General features: G+C 48.9%; 1 protein-coding gene across 1 annotated transcript in view; it reads left to right on the forward strand.

The window, feature by feature from the left end:
* The window catches only part of ST18 (ST18 C2H2C-type zinc finger transcription factor), a 72302-nt gene extending 54554 nt beyond the window's left edge, over nt 1-17748 (forward strand). The window contains exons 13-19 of the mRNA XM_024127023.1: nt 802-864; nt 975-1055; nt 1966-2187; nt 7391-7479; nt 9618-9721; nt 14799-14942; nt 17608-17748. Of these exons, the coding sequence (XP_023982791.1) occupies nt 802-864; nt 975-1055; nt 1966-2187; nt 7391-7479; nt 9618-9721; nt 14799-14942; nt 17608-17748 (844 nt within the window). The remainder of the gene's footprint in view (nt 1-801; nt 865-974; nt 1056-1965; nt 2188-7390; nt 7480-9617; nt 9722-14798; nt 14943-17607) is intronic.
* The last annotated feature ends 287 nt before the right edge of the window (nt 17749-18035 follow it).

The following is an 18035-nucleotide window of genomic DNA, read 5'->3' on the forward strand; positions in this document are numbered from 1 at the left end:
CATAAGGGAAAAGAATCTGAAACATTTTTTGTATATATATGTATATATATATATGTATATATGTATGTATATATATGTATATATATGTGTATATATATACATATATATATAACTGAATCACTCTGCTAAACAGCTGAAACTAACACAACATTGGAAATCAACTACAATTAACAAAATAAGGCTTAAAAAGAAGGAAAAAAAGAATGCAGGATAACAATGAACACAGTGTCTTCCAAGCATTGGACAGCAGTTAACACATCTTAACATTTCCTTTAAAAATGGATTCTTAGGGCTTCGCTGGTGGCGCAGTGGTTAAGAATCCTCCTGCCAGTGCAAGGGACACAGGTTCGAGCCCTGGTCCAGGAAGATCCCACATGCCGCAGAGCAACTAAGCCCGTGCGCCACAACTACTGAGCCTGCCCTCTAGAGCCCGTGAGCCACAACTACTGAGCCCACGTGCCGCAACTACTGAAGCCCGTGCGCCTAGAGCCCGTGCTCCGCAACAAGAGAAGCCACTGCAATGAGAAGCCCGCACAGCGCAACAAAGAGTAGACCCCCGTCACCACAACTAGAGAAAGCCCACGTGCAGCCACGAAGACCCAGCATAGCCAAAAATAAATAAATTAAAAATAAATAAATTTATTTTAAAAAACAACGGATTCTTAGCCAAAAACCAGTTCTGTACAAGCAAAAAGAGTCCCACAGATCAGCTCATCCCGTTTGACTGCTTGGCTCTGTGTGATGTGTCGTGACCCCCTAGCCACTCCCACGTGGCCCCAGCTCCGCTCTCGTGTCTTCCAGGTGTCCCACTCCAGGCTGTGACGGTTCGGGGCACGTGACCGGAAACTATGCCTCCCACCGAAGGTAAGACTGACCCCCCCGCCCCCGTGCCCGAGATGGAAACCACAGCGGTGGCAGCCACGCCCATGAGATCACATGCTTCTGTTTTGTTCTTTGTTGGGTCCGTATTTCAGCCTGTCCGGCTGCCCTCGTGCCAGGAAAGGTGGTGTCAAGGTGACCCCTACGAAGGAAGAGAAAGAAGACCCTGAACTCAAGTAAGTGTGACGGCTGAGGTGGCGGCATCAGGGCAGAGGCCCCTTGCGGGACAAACGGGGCGACTTCGGTTGGGAGGCAGCTGCGTGTCTTGTCCATCACGAGGCCCGGGGAGCAGGGCAGGGAGCTCGGAGGCTGCAGAACACCTCCCCGTCCGCAGCATTGCTCACACGGTTCTCTGATGGTGCCAAGGAAAGCAGGACTTCGTCCTTTGCCGGCGGTTTTCAAGGAAAGCAGCCTCGTGGACACGCCCTAGAGTGACACACATGGCTGCGGGCTCCCCTGAAACTTAAGGCGCAATTTTATCTAAAGCGAATTCCCTCCTCTGAGAAACATGCTTCAGGTCTTGGGTGACAGATGCAGATACAGGTGCAGAAGCGTACAGAGGCTTGCTCGACAGCATGCAATACTTAGACCTTTGGAAATCAGAGCTCCCGTTCTCTGAACCGTGGACCCTGGGACGAGGGGGAGCCAGTTGACACGTTTGGACCCTTGGTCTTGGTTTGGAGACAACGTAACCCGTAACAAAGGGCTTCCCTGGTTGTTTCTGGGGCTGACAAGTGTGGCCGCGAGCTTGACTCCACTCCTTCTAAACTGGTGGCAAGTCCCCTGAGCTCTAGAAGTCATTCTGCGCCCCTCTAAAACGGGGTAACAGCGTCTCTGCCCACCAGGTGAGCAGTGAGGCTCACATGAGATGATGCAAGACAGTTGCTTAGCCGGGAGCCTGCGGACCATCCTTACTGCCAGTGCCGCTGTCTCCCTGGTTGGAAGGCAGGTGGTAGACGCCGTCGTTTCCCCACTCGCCCCCTGTGTGCTCTGCTCTCACCCCACCTCCTCGTTCGCTTGCCTCAGTGCTTCACCTGGCTTATCTCGTCTCTCCCAGCTGCTAACGGCTGTGCTGTGTCTCTCCAGGTGCCCTGTGATCGGGTGTGACGGCCAAGGGCACATATCAGGCAAATACACATCCCACCGCACGGCTTCTGGCTGTCCCCTGGCCGCCAAGAGACAGAAGGAGAACCCTCTCAATGGGTCCCCCCTCTCCTGGAAGCTGAACAAACAGGAACTTCCCCACTGCCCGCTGCCCGGCTGCAATGGGCTGGGCCACGTGAACAACGTGTTTGTCACCCACAGGAGGTAAGCTTTGCTTCTTCATGTGTGCTTGCTGTGATTGTTTGTCACCTGGATCGTCCGGGGGAGGGGAGAGACCCCCTCAAGGTCATTAATCATAGCACTTTAGATGTCCAAGTAGTGAGTCTTGCCAGGTAGATACTGGACCAGTTTGAAGGATGGAAAATGTTATTTTCTCTATTTCTGAAATTCACGGCACGATTTTCAACCGCTTTCGAAACCGTGCTTGTGGTTCTTTTTATTCTAAAATATTGCTCGTGCTGCTTCTTTTAATGGTTCTGTCAGTGGTTCAGATAGCTACTCACTCCTGTTGTGTGATTGTAAACGTTCACTTTACGTGTTTATGTCACACCCTTCCGCTCGTGAACTGGCTCCACTTCAGACCACATGGCAGTCATTTTGCAGCCGGGAAGCTGTGTGTCATCCCCAGCGGCCAGAAGGAAAAGGACACAGCGATTACTAGGTACACAGAGGACACGAGAGATTGAGAAAACCCTTCCTAGCTTCACAAAGACTCAGTTCCTTCATCATTGAGTGGCATGTATTTCAACCAGGCCCTGTGTCAGGAGCACTGATCTTAAACCAGGCTTTTGTCCACATTCTACATCAAGGAGCGGAGCTGGAAGCTTCACTGCACACGTCTCTGGCCGTGGGGCTGTGCTGCACAGTACAGACTTAAGATCTCACGAAGCTGTGTGAGTCCTGACGCTCTGCTTACGGGCAGGACATGCCAACAGAGCAAAGCTGGTTCCGCTTTCGAGGTGCACGTCCACGGTTATCAGGAAATGAAGTTTTCCAGGAGCCACACCTGCTTATGGAGGAAACCTGACCTCTTTAGGTGGTTTAGTTTTTGATGGTTCTCAGATGCCTGATCACATTCACAATAGTGCACGTTGTGTTCTTCTGGGTCTGTACCATCGTTTCCTGTTCAGGAAGGACGGCCACAAATCAGGTGAGCCTCGTAGCTGCACAGCAGCTGCGCTTTCTCACCACGGACCCTGGAATATCCACGTTGACATCGCTGATGAAACATCAATGCTGGCGAGTGCCTCCCTCAGTTAGAGCAACAGATTTCTCTTGAAAAATCCTGGAGTGGTTTTACCTAATGCCGCCAGGCCCGGTGAGGATGTGGAGCTGCAGGGACCCTCAGGGCTGTACGTGGAGGAGGAATTGGTAGAACCATGTCAGGAAGCGGACGCCTCAGATGTAAGGGAGCAGGTGAGGGTGCCCTGCTGTCCGGCCGCCAGGCGTCCAGGCGCAGTCCCAGAGGCTCTCCTGCACCCGGGGATGGAGGCGGACGCGTGCCAGGAGGTCGCTTCCCGGCTCCAGGCTGGGGACCGCCTGCCCGCCGCCTTGGCCCCTGCAGCGCAGGGCACGGGCGTGGTTCCACCTGCAGGGCCTCAGATCCGTGTGGATGCAGAGGCACCACAGGCGGATTTGGAGCAGGTGTTGAGCGGGACAGAGAGTGCTGAGGGATACGCGTGGTGTGACTCTGTCCCACAGAGTGAAAAAGCATGTAGCAAAACCACGTTTTATAAAACTAGGTAATTTTTCATCTGCAGTTGGAGTTAATGGCTGTCTCTGCGGGACAGGAGACAGCTATTGCTATGGGGCAGGTGAAGCTTCAAAGCGCGTGCTGTGTTTGAAGGTAAATTCAAGGTATGCCCCTCAAGGGTATTCTTTCAACTGCAAATACACGTTGTATGTACCTGTGTACATACTATTTATTTCATCATAAGAAAAGGAAATTATGAGTTCAAAAATATAGGCTGCAGTATTAATGCAGAGATATCATTTTCTAGGAGAAGAAAAACAGTTAAGAATTTAGACAAATGAATAATTCAGATTTCACTGTTTTTCACTCTTGCTACTCAAAGGATTTAAGAGCCCATATTTAACCTGGGGTCTTCTCTTTGGGGTGGAATGCTTTTCTTTACTATGCGTAGGATTTAAACAAATAAGATAATAAAATGCCTGGCTTATTGCCTGGTACATAGTAGGTGTTCAGCACAGACTACTTCCTTTCCCTTTCATACAATGATATTACTATACCTGTAGCTATGCAATAAGTCATTAAAGTAGGAATGACATGCTGGAATCACACGTACTGACCTACGATGCACCTTCATCTGTCCTGTCCTCGACCCTGACGTCCTGAGTTGCTCTGTTCTCTTTCCCGTCACTGCCAAAGGCCAACTGCTATTCCAGGCTGCTCTGTCCCAGCAGAGCAGTTTTAAGTTCCTGTTCTAAGTTCCTCACGTTCTAAGTTCCTGTTCTGAGTTCCTCACGTGGCTTATCCCTTTAAACCCTTACAAACCCTGTAAGCTACAGGGACTGTGGTGACCCTCCGTTGACAGAAGAATCAGAGCACAGGGAAGTTCAGGGATTGCCTCCCTCCTGCACAGCTCACAGCATCGGGACCCCAGAGCCCCTCTCCCGAGCTGGGTACCAGCCCATCCCCGGTGTTTCCTGGATCCTCCTGACCCCCAGGCACTCATGCAGACTCTCCTCAGCCGACCTCTAAGGCAAGTTCTGTAACTTTTCCCATTTAAGATGCAGCAAAATGGGAATAATTACAAAACTTACCTTAGAGGACGGCTGAGAACAATTACCTGTGCATTACATCAGCATTTTGTTTCCATACTAATTACTTTAAAACCTTTCTTTAAGACTTCATGTTACAGACTTCCACTTTGAAAGAGTAGCAACTGAGAAGACAAATGATATTATATTAAATACACATCATTATGGATGGTTGCAGCTTTAAACCCAGAAGTCCTGTGACTAATAGAACTCATATAGTGCCACACCATAACTGTAATTTTATTGAGGTTTACTAACATATTATAAACAATGATGTCCACCACACAGATTTGTCACCTGCCGTTTTACTGTCACAGAGCAGCTGAAGATATAGTTTTAAATTGCCTTCCCCTGGGGCTTCCCTGGTGGCGCAGTGGTTAAGACTCCGCCTGCCAAGGCAGGGGACACGGGTTCGAGCCCTGGTCCGGGAAGATCCCACATGCCGCGGAGCAACAAAGCCCGTGCGCCACAGCTACTGAGCCTGCGCTCTAGAGCCCGCGAGCCACAGCTACTGGAACCTACGTGCCACAACTACTGAAGCCCACGCGCCTAGAGCCCGTGCTCCGCAACAAGAGAAGCCACCGCAGTGAGAAGCCCGCGCACCGCACCGAAGAGTAGCCCCCGCTCGCCGCAACTAGAGAGAGCCCGCGCGCAGCCACGAAGACCCAACGCGGCCAAAAATATATATATAAATGAATAAATTTTAAAATTAAATAAATTTTTAAAAACAATTTTTTAAAAATCTTTAAAAAAAAAATTGCCTTTCCCTGCCTTCATAGAATTGTGAATTTGGTCCAAGCTGTATAAAGCATGTTTCTCCTGCCTTACAATACGGAGCCGAAACCCCAAAGGCGACGCCCAGCCAACCTCCCTGTTTTCCTGAGCGGCTAGACTGAGCCTTGTGGAGGATGTGGCCTCCTCAAAAGGAAAAGGGACATTAAAAATATTTTCTTGCCCCAGTTTTCTTAAATTTAGGATTTGTTTTATATCCTGGAAGATGTAACCACATTGGGAGGTACAAAACATCCAGTGGCATTTTTTAGACCAAAGCCTCCCTCCCGTCACTTAACTGTACTCGGTTCTAACGCGCATGGTTGTGGAGTTTCACTAGCATTCCACACGGCCGTCCCCCTCCCCGGACGCTCGCCCTGTGTTGTCGAAACAGTGCAGACCCTTGACGGGAGAGACAGAAGTTCTTGGGAGGTATTAACATCCATCTTGTTAGAAACCTCCCACAGGTGACTTTTAAAATCCAGTTTACCAGCCAAACGTTACTCCTGTTTGTGACCGTTTGTCGGAACACAATATGTGACAGAAAACAAGACAGACTTGTACAAGCTTTCCAGGAAAAAAAAAAGGAAGATAATGCAGCTTATAGAGGCCACTCTGTTTAGTGAGCAGCTTCCAAAATAGAAAAATCAGGTTCAAAGTTCAGTTTGTGCTTTTCCATTATTTTCTTTTCCTGTGTAAAATATTTCATAATTTATCAAACCTTGGCAAACCACAGAGCCTTCCTTTTATATGTAATATTACAGATCTATTATTGTTTTATTTCGTATAATCTTAATATAGAACAATTTTAAATTCTTACAAAAATATTCATTCTGCAAACATTTATTAAGGGCTTTGTTTCAGAAATATTCTCCTTTCACTCTGCCAAGTGTTCCATTGTTTGGACGGAAAATGATTGTTTCATGCATGAATTGTAACCAGATTTCTCTGGGAAAAAATATTTTCAATGGCTAATTATAATTTTTAATTTTATTTAAAAATGATATCTCCAAAAATATAACCAAATGACGAATTAATGGCTGCATAGAGCAACAAAAGCATCTCATCATGTACTACAGGAAACAAGTATTGTTCAATGTTGTCATTATCATTTTGGTGTAATTTAAACAAAACAGATGACATTATAGGAAGGAAGCAGGGCTGAAGGGTGTGGCTCTTCAGGAAAAGCATATAAAGAGCCCGCAGGGCAGCGCACTGCCTGGGCAGTGAGGGTGCTTAAATACACCTACAGCCCTGCCTTTTCTGTTCCTTTCAGGTAGAGATTTTCTAATGAAAAATGATGTTTTAAAAGTTAAAGAATAAATTCGAAACTTTCCCCTACCCAAACTGGATTTGCCGTGAAGCGGGGGGAAGGGATGTTATTTGGGGCTTGTGTCAATTTGAGTCATATTCCGTAAAGATCAGATGACAGTGTGTGTAAAGACAGGAAGAACTAGATTTATTATTCATGGCATTTGTGACTAATCTGGAGCAAATGTTATGCAAAATATATACATACAGTTTTACATTTACATTGAATAAAGTAACCACTACTAGAAAATGGCCCCTACATGAATGCAAAATAGTAACATTTTAACAAAATTAGTTAAATGATAATTATCAACAGTAGCTATTTGTATTTTGATTTGAGAAAAAAACACAAAACACTTTACATTATTTGAGGGCCTTTTGCTTTTGTTTTAATAGATATTGTTACTTTCTGCACAGAGACTGCAGATTGTAATGTAATGAGTAGGCAGACAAAGACTTAAAGAGTAAGTAGTGAGTACGAAATTTTAATTTTTGTAAGAAATAATATGTGTTTCACACATCGGTATAATTTCTCTTTTCACAGCTTATCTGGATGTCCTCTCAATGCACAAGCCATCAAGAAGGGCAAGGTCTCTGAAGAACTAATGACCATCAAGGTCAAAGCATCTGGAGGTAAGAGGGCAGGGCGGGGCAGCCACCCCCCCCCCCAAATAATATGTGTTTCACACATCGGTATAATTTCTCTTTTCACAGCTTATCTGGATGTCCTCTCAATGCACAAGCCATCAAGAAGGGCAAGGTCTCTGAAGAACTAATGACCATCAAGGTCAAAGCATCTGGAGGTAAGAGGGCAGGGCGGGGCAGCCACCCCCCGAGGTCTGGACCCTGGTCTCCGGCGGGTCCTGTGTCCAAACCACCCTCCGTGCGGGAAGTGCGATTTGACTAGGCAAGAAGGAAGCTTTCCTCAAATTTGAACTAATAACTATAACTTTCTCTAAAGAACAATCTCTTGGGTTTTTTTTCCTTACTTTTGAATAAGGATCTCCAGCAGAGAGAGTCAAGCAATGAGACTTTCGGTGAATTAGGGTACACTGGCTGAACTTTTGTGCTTCAGTCCTGAAAACGATAGTTTTTTGTATGAGCCTGCACGTGTGTGTGTGTGTGTGTGTGTGTGTGTGTGTGTGTGTGTGTGCGCGCGCGCGCGCTCCTGGTGGTAAGCCCTCTATCAGATTTCAAGTTTGGGGCACCTATGTTTGAATGCTTAAATGCTGCTCTACCCTCAGAATGGTATTTTTATGGAGAATCCACGTGGTTTAATTTAGCGTCTCTATCTCTCTACATGCCTCCCTAGCTAGTGTCAACCCCCGACCACAGTTAATATACACAGTGGCTGAGCTGAGGTCTCTATTGGATCTTCCTGTGTCCCTCTGATTCTTGAGTACTTTTCTTGAGTTCTCACCGGCATTCTCTCAGGCGTGTGTTGTTTTCCTTCGAAGATCATCCTGACGCATCTGGGAAACAAAGGCAAAACAATTACTTTGCTGTGGGGATTTTATCTGATGGCGTCTTCAGCACGTGGCTAGAACCAAGCTGAGGACTGTGGCCTGTTGTTACTTTATTTCTCTGAACGCGTCACTCCATCTTTTAAATCCGTGTGTGGCTCTTAAGGAGAGTGGCTTGTTGCCAGGTTGTGCTTCCGTGAAGAATACACCACTCGCGCCTTACACATCCTGCTATCGTAGGTCTGTCTCAGCTGTGTACCTAGCGACCCAGGAAAGTACCAGAGCCTAGAGCTGTTCCACACAGACTGTCAGCTCTCCCCACCCGGCTCCCATGCATTGGTCTCGCTGAATCGAAATGCTGGCATTCACGTTTATCCCGCTGAATTGCCATCTCTGGGTTTACAGTCATCATTCTGGACTTGAAATGACCTTAAACCCTGCTTCTGGCATCCTGAATATGAGCTCCTTTTCCCAGCTTTTTAAAATCTTTAAAACGTATTCATATTCCTTCTTTAAAAGAATGATGGGAAAATAACTCCCGTGCATTGAGAACCTGTTGTATGTTCAGCACTTTATGTTTTATTGCGTTAATTCTCACAACATTTGACTGAAGCACAAGGACGTGAAGTAAGGGACCCAAGTTCAGGAGCAAGAGCCAGGCAGCATTCAAACTCCAAAGCCACCCTCTCCCCGGACGGCATTTGCTACTGACCCTAGTCCAGGGGGAAGCCAAGCTGTGTGTCCCTGGGCTCGAGCCCACCTGCCAGGACCCCCCTCCGCCTCTAATAATGGCTCATAAGATCCCGCACGCTTGCTCGTTAATCAGCACAATCCAAGTCTTCCCGTCCTGGCAGCATCGCACAAGAGAGAACGCCCGGGCTTTGGCGCTGAGGCAGGCTCTGCCCCTTCCTTTGGCCCCGGGGCAGGTGATGCGGCCCCATCGGGGGTCACCGTGGCCTCCTTTAGCCCCTGTGAAGCTCTGGCCTTTGTGGGGGGGAAGGAAGGGTGATGACACCTGCCCCACAGGGTCCAGCCAAGTTCAAAGGAGAAGTTCCTTGTGAACCTGTCCAGCAGCAGACCCGGAACACAGCAGACCTACATTAAACGCTGGGGCGTTTCTTACCGAGGAAGTAAATCCTGCAACTCTTTGAACCCACTTTTTTAGAATCTTGGATATGGGTAAAAATTCAGCGTTTCAAATTAAAGTCTCATTTTCACTTAGCAAACCACAAATTCAATGTGAAAGGGCTCAGATTTGTCTCAGTCTCTTATTTTCTGTTTGAACTAAAAGAGTCTGACTTTTTACAGGTATAGAGAGTGATGAAGAAATTAGGCATTTGGATGAAGAAATAAAGGAACTCAATGAGTCCAACCTTAAAATTGAAGCAGATATGATGAAACTCCAGACGCAGGTAAAAAAAAAACAAAAACGAAGAAGGAAGGAAGGAAGGAAGGAGTGGGGGAAGGGATGGAGGAAAGGAGAAGGAAGGAGAGCAATGAGTTATCTTTAGGTAATTATAATCCTAAATGGAGGGAACACATTGAACTATTAAACCCTATGATAACAAGCAAACTTACCGGACTTCCCTGGTGGCGCAGTGGTTAAGAATCCGCCTGCCAATGCAGGGGACACGGGTTCGAGCCCTGGTCCGGGAAGAGCCCACATGCCGTGGAGCAACTAAGCCTGTGCGCCACAACTACTGAGCCTGTGCGCCGCAACCACTGAGCCCACGTGCCACAACTACTGAGCCCGCGTGCCTAGAGCCCGTGCTCCGCAACAAGAGAAGCCACCGCAATGAGAAGCCCGCGCACCGCAACGAAGAGTAGCCCCCGCTCGCCGCAACTAGAGAAAGCCCGCGCGCGGCAACGAAGACCCAACGCAGCCAAAAATAAATAAATAAAATAAAATAAATTTTAAGAAAAACAAAAAACATGCGGATCTTTTGCAGTGAACACACAGAGTGTGTCTCCTGTACACAGTCCTTGTGAAGGCTTGAATACGTGGATCACCCTGGGCGATCACTGGTTTGGCAGCTGTAGGCCAAACTGCTCACATTTTTGCCCTGGGTGCACCAGAGGCTTTATCAGCAAGTAAGACGATCATCCTGTAATTTCAGAGCCTCTAGAGTATGTGGTGCTTTAGAAGAACCGTCATGAGAAGATATGGGAGGCCTTAGTTTTATTGGAAATTCAAGTAAAACAATGCAACTTTTTAAATTTAGTTTTTCTAGAACACCTCTGAATGAGTCTGTCTTTGATAGAAATGGATCTTTTCCCAGATTTTCCTGACATTCTTTACTGAAACGCTCCTGGTGGTAAGCCCTCTATCAGATTTCAAGTTTGGGGCACCTATGTTTGAATGCTTAAATGCTGCTCTACCCTCAGAATGGTATTTTTATGGAGAATCCACGTGGTTTAATTTAGCGTCTCTATCTCTCTACATGCCTCCCTAGCTAGTGTCAACCCCCGACCACAGTTAATATACACAGTGGCTGAGCTGAGGTCTCTATTGGATCTTCCTGTGTCCCTCTGATTCTTGAGTACTTTTCTTGAGTTCTCACCGGCATTCTCTCAGGCGTGTGTTGTTTTCCTTCGAAGATCATCCTGACGCATCTGGGAAACAAAGGCAAAACAATTACTTTGCTGTGGGGATTTTATCTGATGGCGTCTTCAGCACGTGGCTAGAACCAAGCTGAGGACTGTGGCCTGTTGTTACTTTATTTCTCTGAACGCGTCACTCCATCTTTTAAATCCGTGTGTGGCTCTTAAGGAGAGTGGCTTGTTGCCAGGTTGTGCTTCCGTGAAGAATACACCACTCGCGCCTTACACATCCTGCTATCGTAGGTCTGTCTCAGCTGTGTACCTAGCGACCCAGGAAAGTACCAGAGCCTAGAGCTGTTCCACACAGACTGTCAGCTCTCCCCACCCGGCTCCCATGCATTGGTCTCGCTGAATCGAAATGCTGGCATTCACGTTTATCCCGCTGAATTGCCATCTCTGGGTTTACAGTCATCATTCTGGACTTGAAATGACCTTAAACCCTGCTTCTGGCATCCTGAATATGAGCTCCTTTTCCCAGCTTTTTAAAATCTTTAAAACGTATTCATATTCCTTCTTTAAAAGAATGATGGGAAAATAACTCCCGTGCATTGAGAACCTGTTGTATGTTCAGCACTTTATGTTTTATTGCGTTAATTCTCACAACATTTGACTGAAGCACAAGGACGTGAAGTAAGGGACCCAAGTTCAGGAGCAAGAGCCAGGCAGCATTCAAACTCCAAAGCCACCCTCTCCCCGGACGGCATTTGCTACTGACCCTAGTCCAGGGGGAAGCCAAGCTGTGTGTCCCTGGGCTCGAGCCCACCTGCCAGGACCCCCCTCCGCCTCTAATAATGGCTCATAAGATCCCGCACGCTTGCTCGTTAATCAGCACAATCCAAGTCTTCCCGTCCTGGCAGCATCGCACAAGAGAGAACGCCCGGGCTTTGGCGCTGAGGCAGGCTCTGCCCCTTCCTTTGGCCCCGGGGCAGGTGATGCGGCCCCATCGGGGGTCACCGTGGCCTCCTTTAGCCCCTGTGAAGCTCTGGCCTTTGTGGGGGGGAAGGAAGGGTGATGACACCTGCCCCACAGGGTCCAGCCAAGTTCAAAGGAGAAGTTCCTTGTGAACCTGTCCAGCAGCAGACCCGGAACACAGCAGACCTACATTAAACGCTGGGGCGTTTCTTACCGAGGAAGTAAATCCTGCAACTCTTTGAACCCACTTTTTTAGAATCTTGGATATGGGTAAAAATTCAGCGTTTCAAATTAAAGTCTCATTTTCACTTAGCAAACCACAAATTCAATGTGAAAGGGCTCAGATTTGTCTCAGTCTCTTATTTTCTGTTTGAACTAAAAGAGTCTGACTTTTTACAGGTATAGAGAGTGATGAAGAAATTAGGCATTTGGATGAAGAAATAAAGGAACTCAATGAGTCCAACCTTAAAATTGAAGCAGATATGATGAAACTCCAGACGCAGGTAAAAAAAAAACAAAAACGAAGAAGGAAGGAAGGAAGGAAGGAGTGGGGGAAGGGATGGAGGAAAGGAGAAGGAAGGAGAGCAGTGAGTTATCTTTAGGTAATTATAATCCTAAATGGAGGGAACACATTGAACTATTAAACCCTATGATAACAAGCAAACTTACCGGACTTCCCTGGTGGCGCAGTGGTTAAGAATCCGCCTGCCAATGCAGGGGACACGGGTTCGAGCCCTGGTCCGGGAAGAGCCCACATGCCGTGGAGCAACTAAGCCTGTGCGCCACAACTACTGAGCCTGTGCGCCGCAACCACTGAGCCCACGTGCCACAACTACTGAGCCCGCGTGCCTAGAGCCCGTGCTCCGCAACAAGAGAAGCCACCGCAATGAGAAGCCCGCGCACCGCAACGAAGAGTAGCCCCCGCTCGCCGCAACTAGAGAAAGCCCGCGCGCGGCAACGAAGACCCAACGCAGCCAAAAATAAATAAATAAAATAAAATAAATTTTAAGAAAAACAAAAAACATGCGGATCTTTTGCAGTGAACACACAGAGTGTGTCTCCTGTACACAGTCCTTGTGAAGGCTTGAATACGTGGATCACCCTGGGCGATCACTGGTTTGGCAGCTGTAGGCCAAACTGCTCACATTTTTGCCCTGGGTGCACCAGAGGCTTTATCAGCAAGTAAGACGATCATCCTGTAATTTCAGAGCCTCTAGAGTATGTGGTGCTTTAGAAGAACCGTCATGAGAAGATATGGGAGGCCTTAGTTTTATTGGAAATTCAAGCAAAACAATGCAACTTTTTAAATTTAGTTTTTCTAGAACACCTCTGAATGAGTCCGTCTTTGATAGAAATGGATCTTTTCCCAGATTTTCCTGACATTCTTTATTGAAAATGCAAGCAATTTCTCAATTCTGCATTCTCCTGGGTCTGGCCCAGCCCCTGATTAAATTTACCCACAAGGAAATGAAAAGTCCAGTCCAGGATTTGTTTTTTGTCTTTTTTTGGTTGGTTGGTTGGTTGGTTTCTGGCCGTGCCCCAAAGCTTGCGGGATCTTAGCTCCCCAACCAGAGATCGAACTCGGGCCCCAGCAATGAGAGCGCCGAGTCCTAACCACTGGACCACCAGGGAGCTCCCCAGTCCAGGATTTTTAAAAAGACTCATAATAACTCTACTGCAGTAAATCAAAAGAAAAGAATGAGACAAAGTTAAGTTGAAGTGTCTGTCTCCCTTTTCTCCCCTCCTGAAACGTGGGCTTTGGGCCACTGAGGTTACTGACTCTCAGAAGTCTTCACTGGCAGGAGCCTGAAACAGAAGCTCTTGGTCCATCTGAAAAGCAGGTTTCTGCGTGACCAGTGTCACAATCTTCCATTGATAGCAATCCAAGCTACAAAGAGAGCTCATGCGTGGTTTTCCCAATCATGAGAACTTGTCTTGAGAGCCATTAGTGAAGAAAGCAAAGGCCTTTGCCCTCACGGAGCTGACAGTCTAGAAGGGGAGGTGAACGGTAACACAAAATCCTAAGCGATAACTTACATCGCTCGGGGGCAGGGCGTGGGGAGAAGCAGCCAGGGCTCCATCGGGACAGAGAGGAGGGCGGGGCTCAGCCACGGGAAGAAGGAAACCTTTGGCAACACTTGAGGAGCTGAGGGCATTAGCCCAACGGGAAGGAGCGGGGGCGGGGAGTGTTTCCAACAGTAGAAGCAGCCAGTGCAAAACGCCTGACCCTTGAGAAGGCCCAGCGTTTTGAGAAATAGCAGTGAGTGTGGCTACAGGTCAGTGACCTGGGGGTTATAGGAGGTGAGTCCCCGGGGACACACAGGGCTTCGCAGGCCCTTTTTGAGACGTTGGGTTTTATTCTGAATGAACGCAGGACCATTACGGGGTTTAGAGCCAAGGGTTAACGCGACCATATGTGACCTACGATCCGCCTGACATCTGAGGAGACCCGCGTGGGTAGGTGGGGTGGAGACGGGTCAGCGAGGGGTTGGGTGGCGCCCGGCCGGGTGCAGGGCCGCCGCTGAGAAGGGGCCACGGTCACCGCGGTGGCTGGGCCGGGGCAGCAGCGGCGCAGGTGAGCGCCGTCCCCATCCTGGGCCCTCTGACGGGGGAGCCCCGCGGACACGGAGCGCGAGAGAAAGCGCTGTCAGGGCCGCCTCCCAGGCCTGGACAGAGAGCAAGGTGCCGTCAGCTGGGAAGGAGGGGGCTGCGTAGGGAGCGGGTTTGGGGAAGTAGCGAAGGTTTGCCCTTGAGGTCCACCTTACAGCCGCGTGGAGGTGTGGCTCCGCAGGCGTGGGCGAATCTGGGCCGAAGAGACGCGCTTGGGACCGTGGTCCCAGCCCTCAGAGCGATGGGGGGCAGCCAGGGCTGCTGCTTCGTGAGGACAGGTGGCCATGCCAGAGCAGCACCGGATTCCGCCGAAGCCCGGCCCTTCCAAACTCCGCTCCCCACGTTGCCAAGTTCTTTCCATTGCAGATCACGTCTATGGAGAGCAACTTAAAGACGATAGAGGAGGAAAACAGACTGATAGAACAGAGCAACGAGAGTCTGCTGCAGGACCTGGCGGGCCTGAGCCAGGCCCTCATGTCCAGCCTCGCTGACATCCAGCTCCCACAGATGGTGAGTCTGAGGCCGCGCCGCCCCGTCCCAGGGCTCCCCTTTGCTGGCGGGCCGTCACCCAGGGCTGGGGCGGAAAGTCGGCTCCGAGGGGACAAGCCGCCCCCACTTCGTCCCTGGGAACGTGAGGGATGTTTACGTTTACCCTGTGTCACGACCAAGGGCTTCTGATACCGCAGGAGTCATTCACAGGTGATGGGGGGTTATTTGAAAGTAGGTTTATAACGTAAATGAAAATTGGAGGCCAGAGTTCCTGCTCTCAGAATTTGTTTCCAAATGGAAAGCTTGCTAACGTGGCTTACACAATCTGAGACCCATGCTTTCTTTTTTTTTTTTTTTTTAACATCTTTATTGGAGTATAATGGCTTTACAACGGTGTGTTCGTTTCTGCTGTGTAACACAGTGAATCAGCTCTACGTATACATATATCCTCATATCTCCTCCCTCTTGCGTCTCCCTCCCGCCCTCCCTATCCCACCCCTCTAGGTGGTCACAAAGCACCGAGCTGATCTCCCTGTGCTCTGCGGCTGCTTCCCACTAGCTATCTATTTTACATTTGGTAGTGTATCTATGTCCACGCCACTCTCTCGCTTCGTCCCAGCTTACCCTTCCCCCTCCCCGTGTCCTCAAGTCCATTCTCTACATCTGCGTCTTTACCTAAGTACGAAGAACATACTTAAGTACTCCTCATATAGAATAAAAAGCACAAGAGTGAGCAAGGTATCCTACTTCCAAAGCCTAAACATATGCTTGAGGCATTGCAACTATTTAAAATTCATAGAAAATTGGTTTCCTTTACATTTTCATAAATATAATAAACACTTGGAAGAGGGCTGCATTGTTGAATGCTTTTCATTTCCTCAGTACAGGCATGTTTAGAACAAGTTTTCCACAGCTGCAAATTTTATATACAGAAGGGTTTGAAAAAGCAGCAATTTAATAAAGAAATGGGACTGGTTTTCCTGAAAGCAAGAAATCTCTCAATCTGTCCAACTTCCCAGCATGGAGCCCTCATCTTCACCAATGCCAAATACGTCTCCTGACAATAAGAAAAAAAAAACAATATTTTTTTAAAAAAATCAATAATGTAATAAAAAAGACCCCAAAGGAAAATAAATGATTACTGTATGGCCAGTATTAAGGTAATTATTGAATATTATTATTATTATTATTTTTTTTTTTTTTCTTTTTTGCGGTCCGCGGGCCTCTCACTGTTGCGGCCTCTCCAGTCGCGGAGCACAGGCTCCGGACGCGCAGGCGCAGCGGTCGTGGCTCACGGGCCCAGCCGCTCCGCGGCACGTGGGATCCTCCCGGACCGGGGCGCGAACCCGGTTCCCCTGCATCGGCAGGCGGACGCGCAACCACTGCGCCACCAGGGAAGCCCTATTGAATATTATTGTTATATTATTTCTTTTCTTTGTTCTGCTATTTCTTCACATTTCTCTAACTCATACTTCAAATTTGTTTTCTGTAACATTTTTTTCTTCAGTGGCGCCGTAAAAATCACCGTTACCGTGCAAGATAAGTTGCACTTTGCATAGTTACAGACAAGGCACTCTCGCGGTGATTTGGGGGCAGGTCCCACTAAGTGTTCACAATTTATTTCGAGCACTGGTCTCCCATCTTACGGGGGAGGGAATGGAGGCTCTGAGCCTTACGTAGTTTGATGGAGGCTTCCAAAGCCAGCACAAGCGAGGTGGCCTTTATCACTCTGCCATCGGGTCCTCGTCCAGCTAGAAACTCGTGACACGGCAAAGGCAGAAATGACAAGGGAGCGGAAAGCAGTGTGTCCGGCAGCTGGCAGAGTCAGTGCTCGGCCGGGCACAACGAAATCAGCTTCACGTTGAGAAAGCCGAGCTCTTCCGCAGCAGCAGTCACAGTAATACCCTTTATTCCTTTGCGCTGAGACCTTTCACAGGTCCCTTCTTGCAGGCCTCTTGCGCAGTAATAAGTAAGGCACGTTTCCAAAAGCTGGGAAACGCAGGCCCAAGAAGTGGCGGAGCGGCAGCTCCCCCGGCCGCTCGTTCCTTCCACTCGTGCGGTTTCCACGTTGCGGGGGGCTGCTCTGTTTGAGCCCCCACCTTAGGGACAGGAGGTGCCCGCACGCGAGCAAAGAGCGGGAGGTGAACAGACCGGACTCTGTGAATCCCGTATTCCACCTGGAAAGACAGAGAGAGGGGAAGAGCCTAGCTCTGACCCTCAAGGGGGAAATGGACAAAGGAGTCTGAGGGTGAAAGAGGACAGTTCCCACCAGACAGCTGGTGACACCTTGTCCAGCCTCACAGCCCCGAAACCGCGGCCCAGGGCTGTCAGAGGAAGCTTCCGGACGAGCAAAGCCCTCCTCCTGCCTGGCCCACACCCACCTGCTGCAGACGAGGTCTCCATGCTGAGCGTGTGCATGTGAGTGAGGCCGAGAGCCCCTCTCGGGAGAGGGTGCAGCTGGGAAGGGCCCAGCCCAGCAGCGAGACCTCCACCTGGCGTGGCTCCAAACTGACCCCCAAATGCGGGCAGCCGCACGCCCCCCATTAACCGAGTGAAGAGCGAGCAGCCGCCTGCCTCCCTGCGTCCCTCCCTGATGCCAGAGTCACGGTACCCCCTGTGGACTTGCTCCCCTTTTCCCAGCAGCCTGGGTCACGGGACTGATGCCACGTGTTTTGTCCTCCTTCAGGGGCCCATCAGCGAGCAGAATTTTGAAGCGTACGTCAACACGCTCACAGACATGTACAGCAATCTGGAGCGGGACAGTTCCCCAGAATGCAAGGCTCTGCTGGAGAGCATCAAGCAGGCGGTAAAGGGCATCCACGTGTAGGAGCACAGCGCCCCGGGCCGCGGGACTCACCACCAGCAGCCGCACGTACGGATCTGGAGGGCCCCCGGCCGCTAAGGCAGGCAGGCGCCGTGCTGCATCTACAGTTGCAACATTGCACTAATTTTTCCCCCCCCAGCTAACGTGAAAAGGAAAGAAAAACTATGATAGACTCTTTGGATGAAAAGCAATGCAGTCAAATACTAGATCTTATTTATTTTCATATGCTTTTCTTTTATTTCTTCATTGCACTCTTTTGGGGTTTTTTTGTACAGTATATGTAAGATAAA

Source organism: Physeter macrocephalus, chromosome 15, assembly GCF_002837175.3.
Source record: "Physeter macrocephalus isolate SW-GA chromosome 15, ASM283717v5, whole genome shotgun sequence".
NCBI lineage: Eukaryota > Metazoa > Chordata > Mammalia > Artiodactyla > Physeteridae > Physeter > Physeter macrocephalus.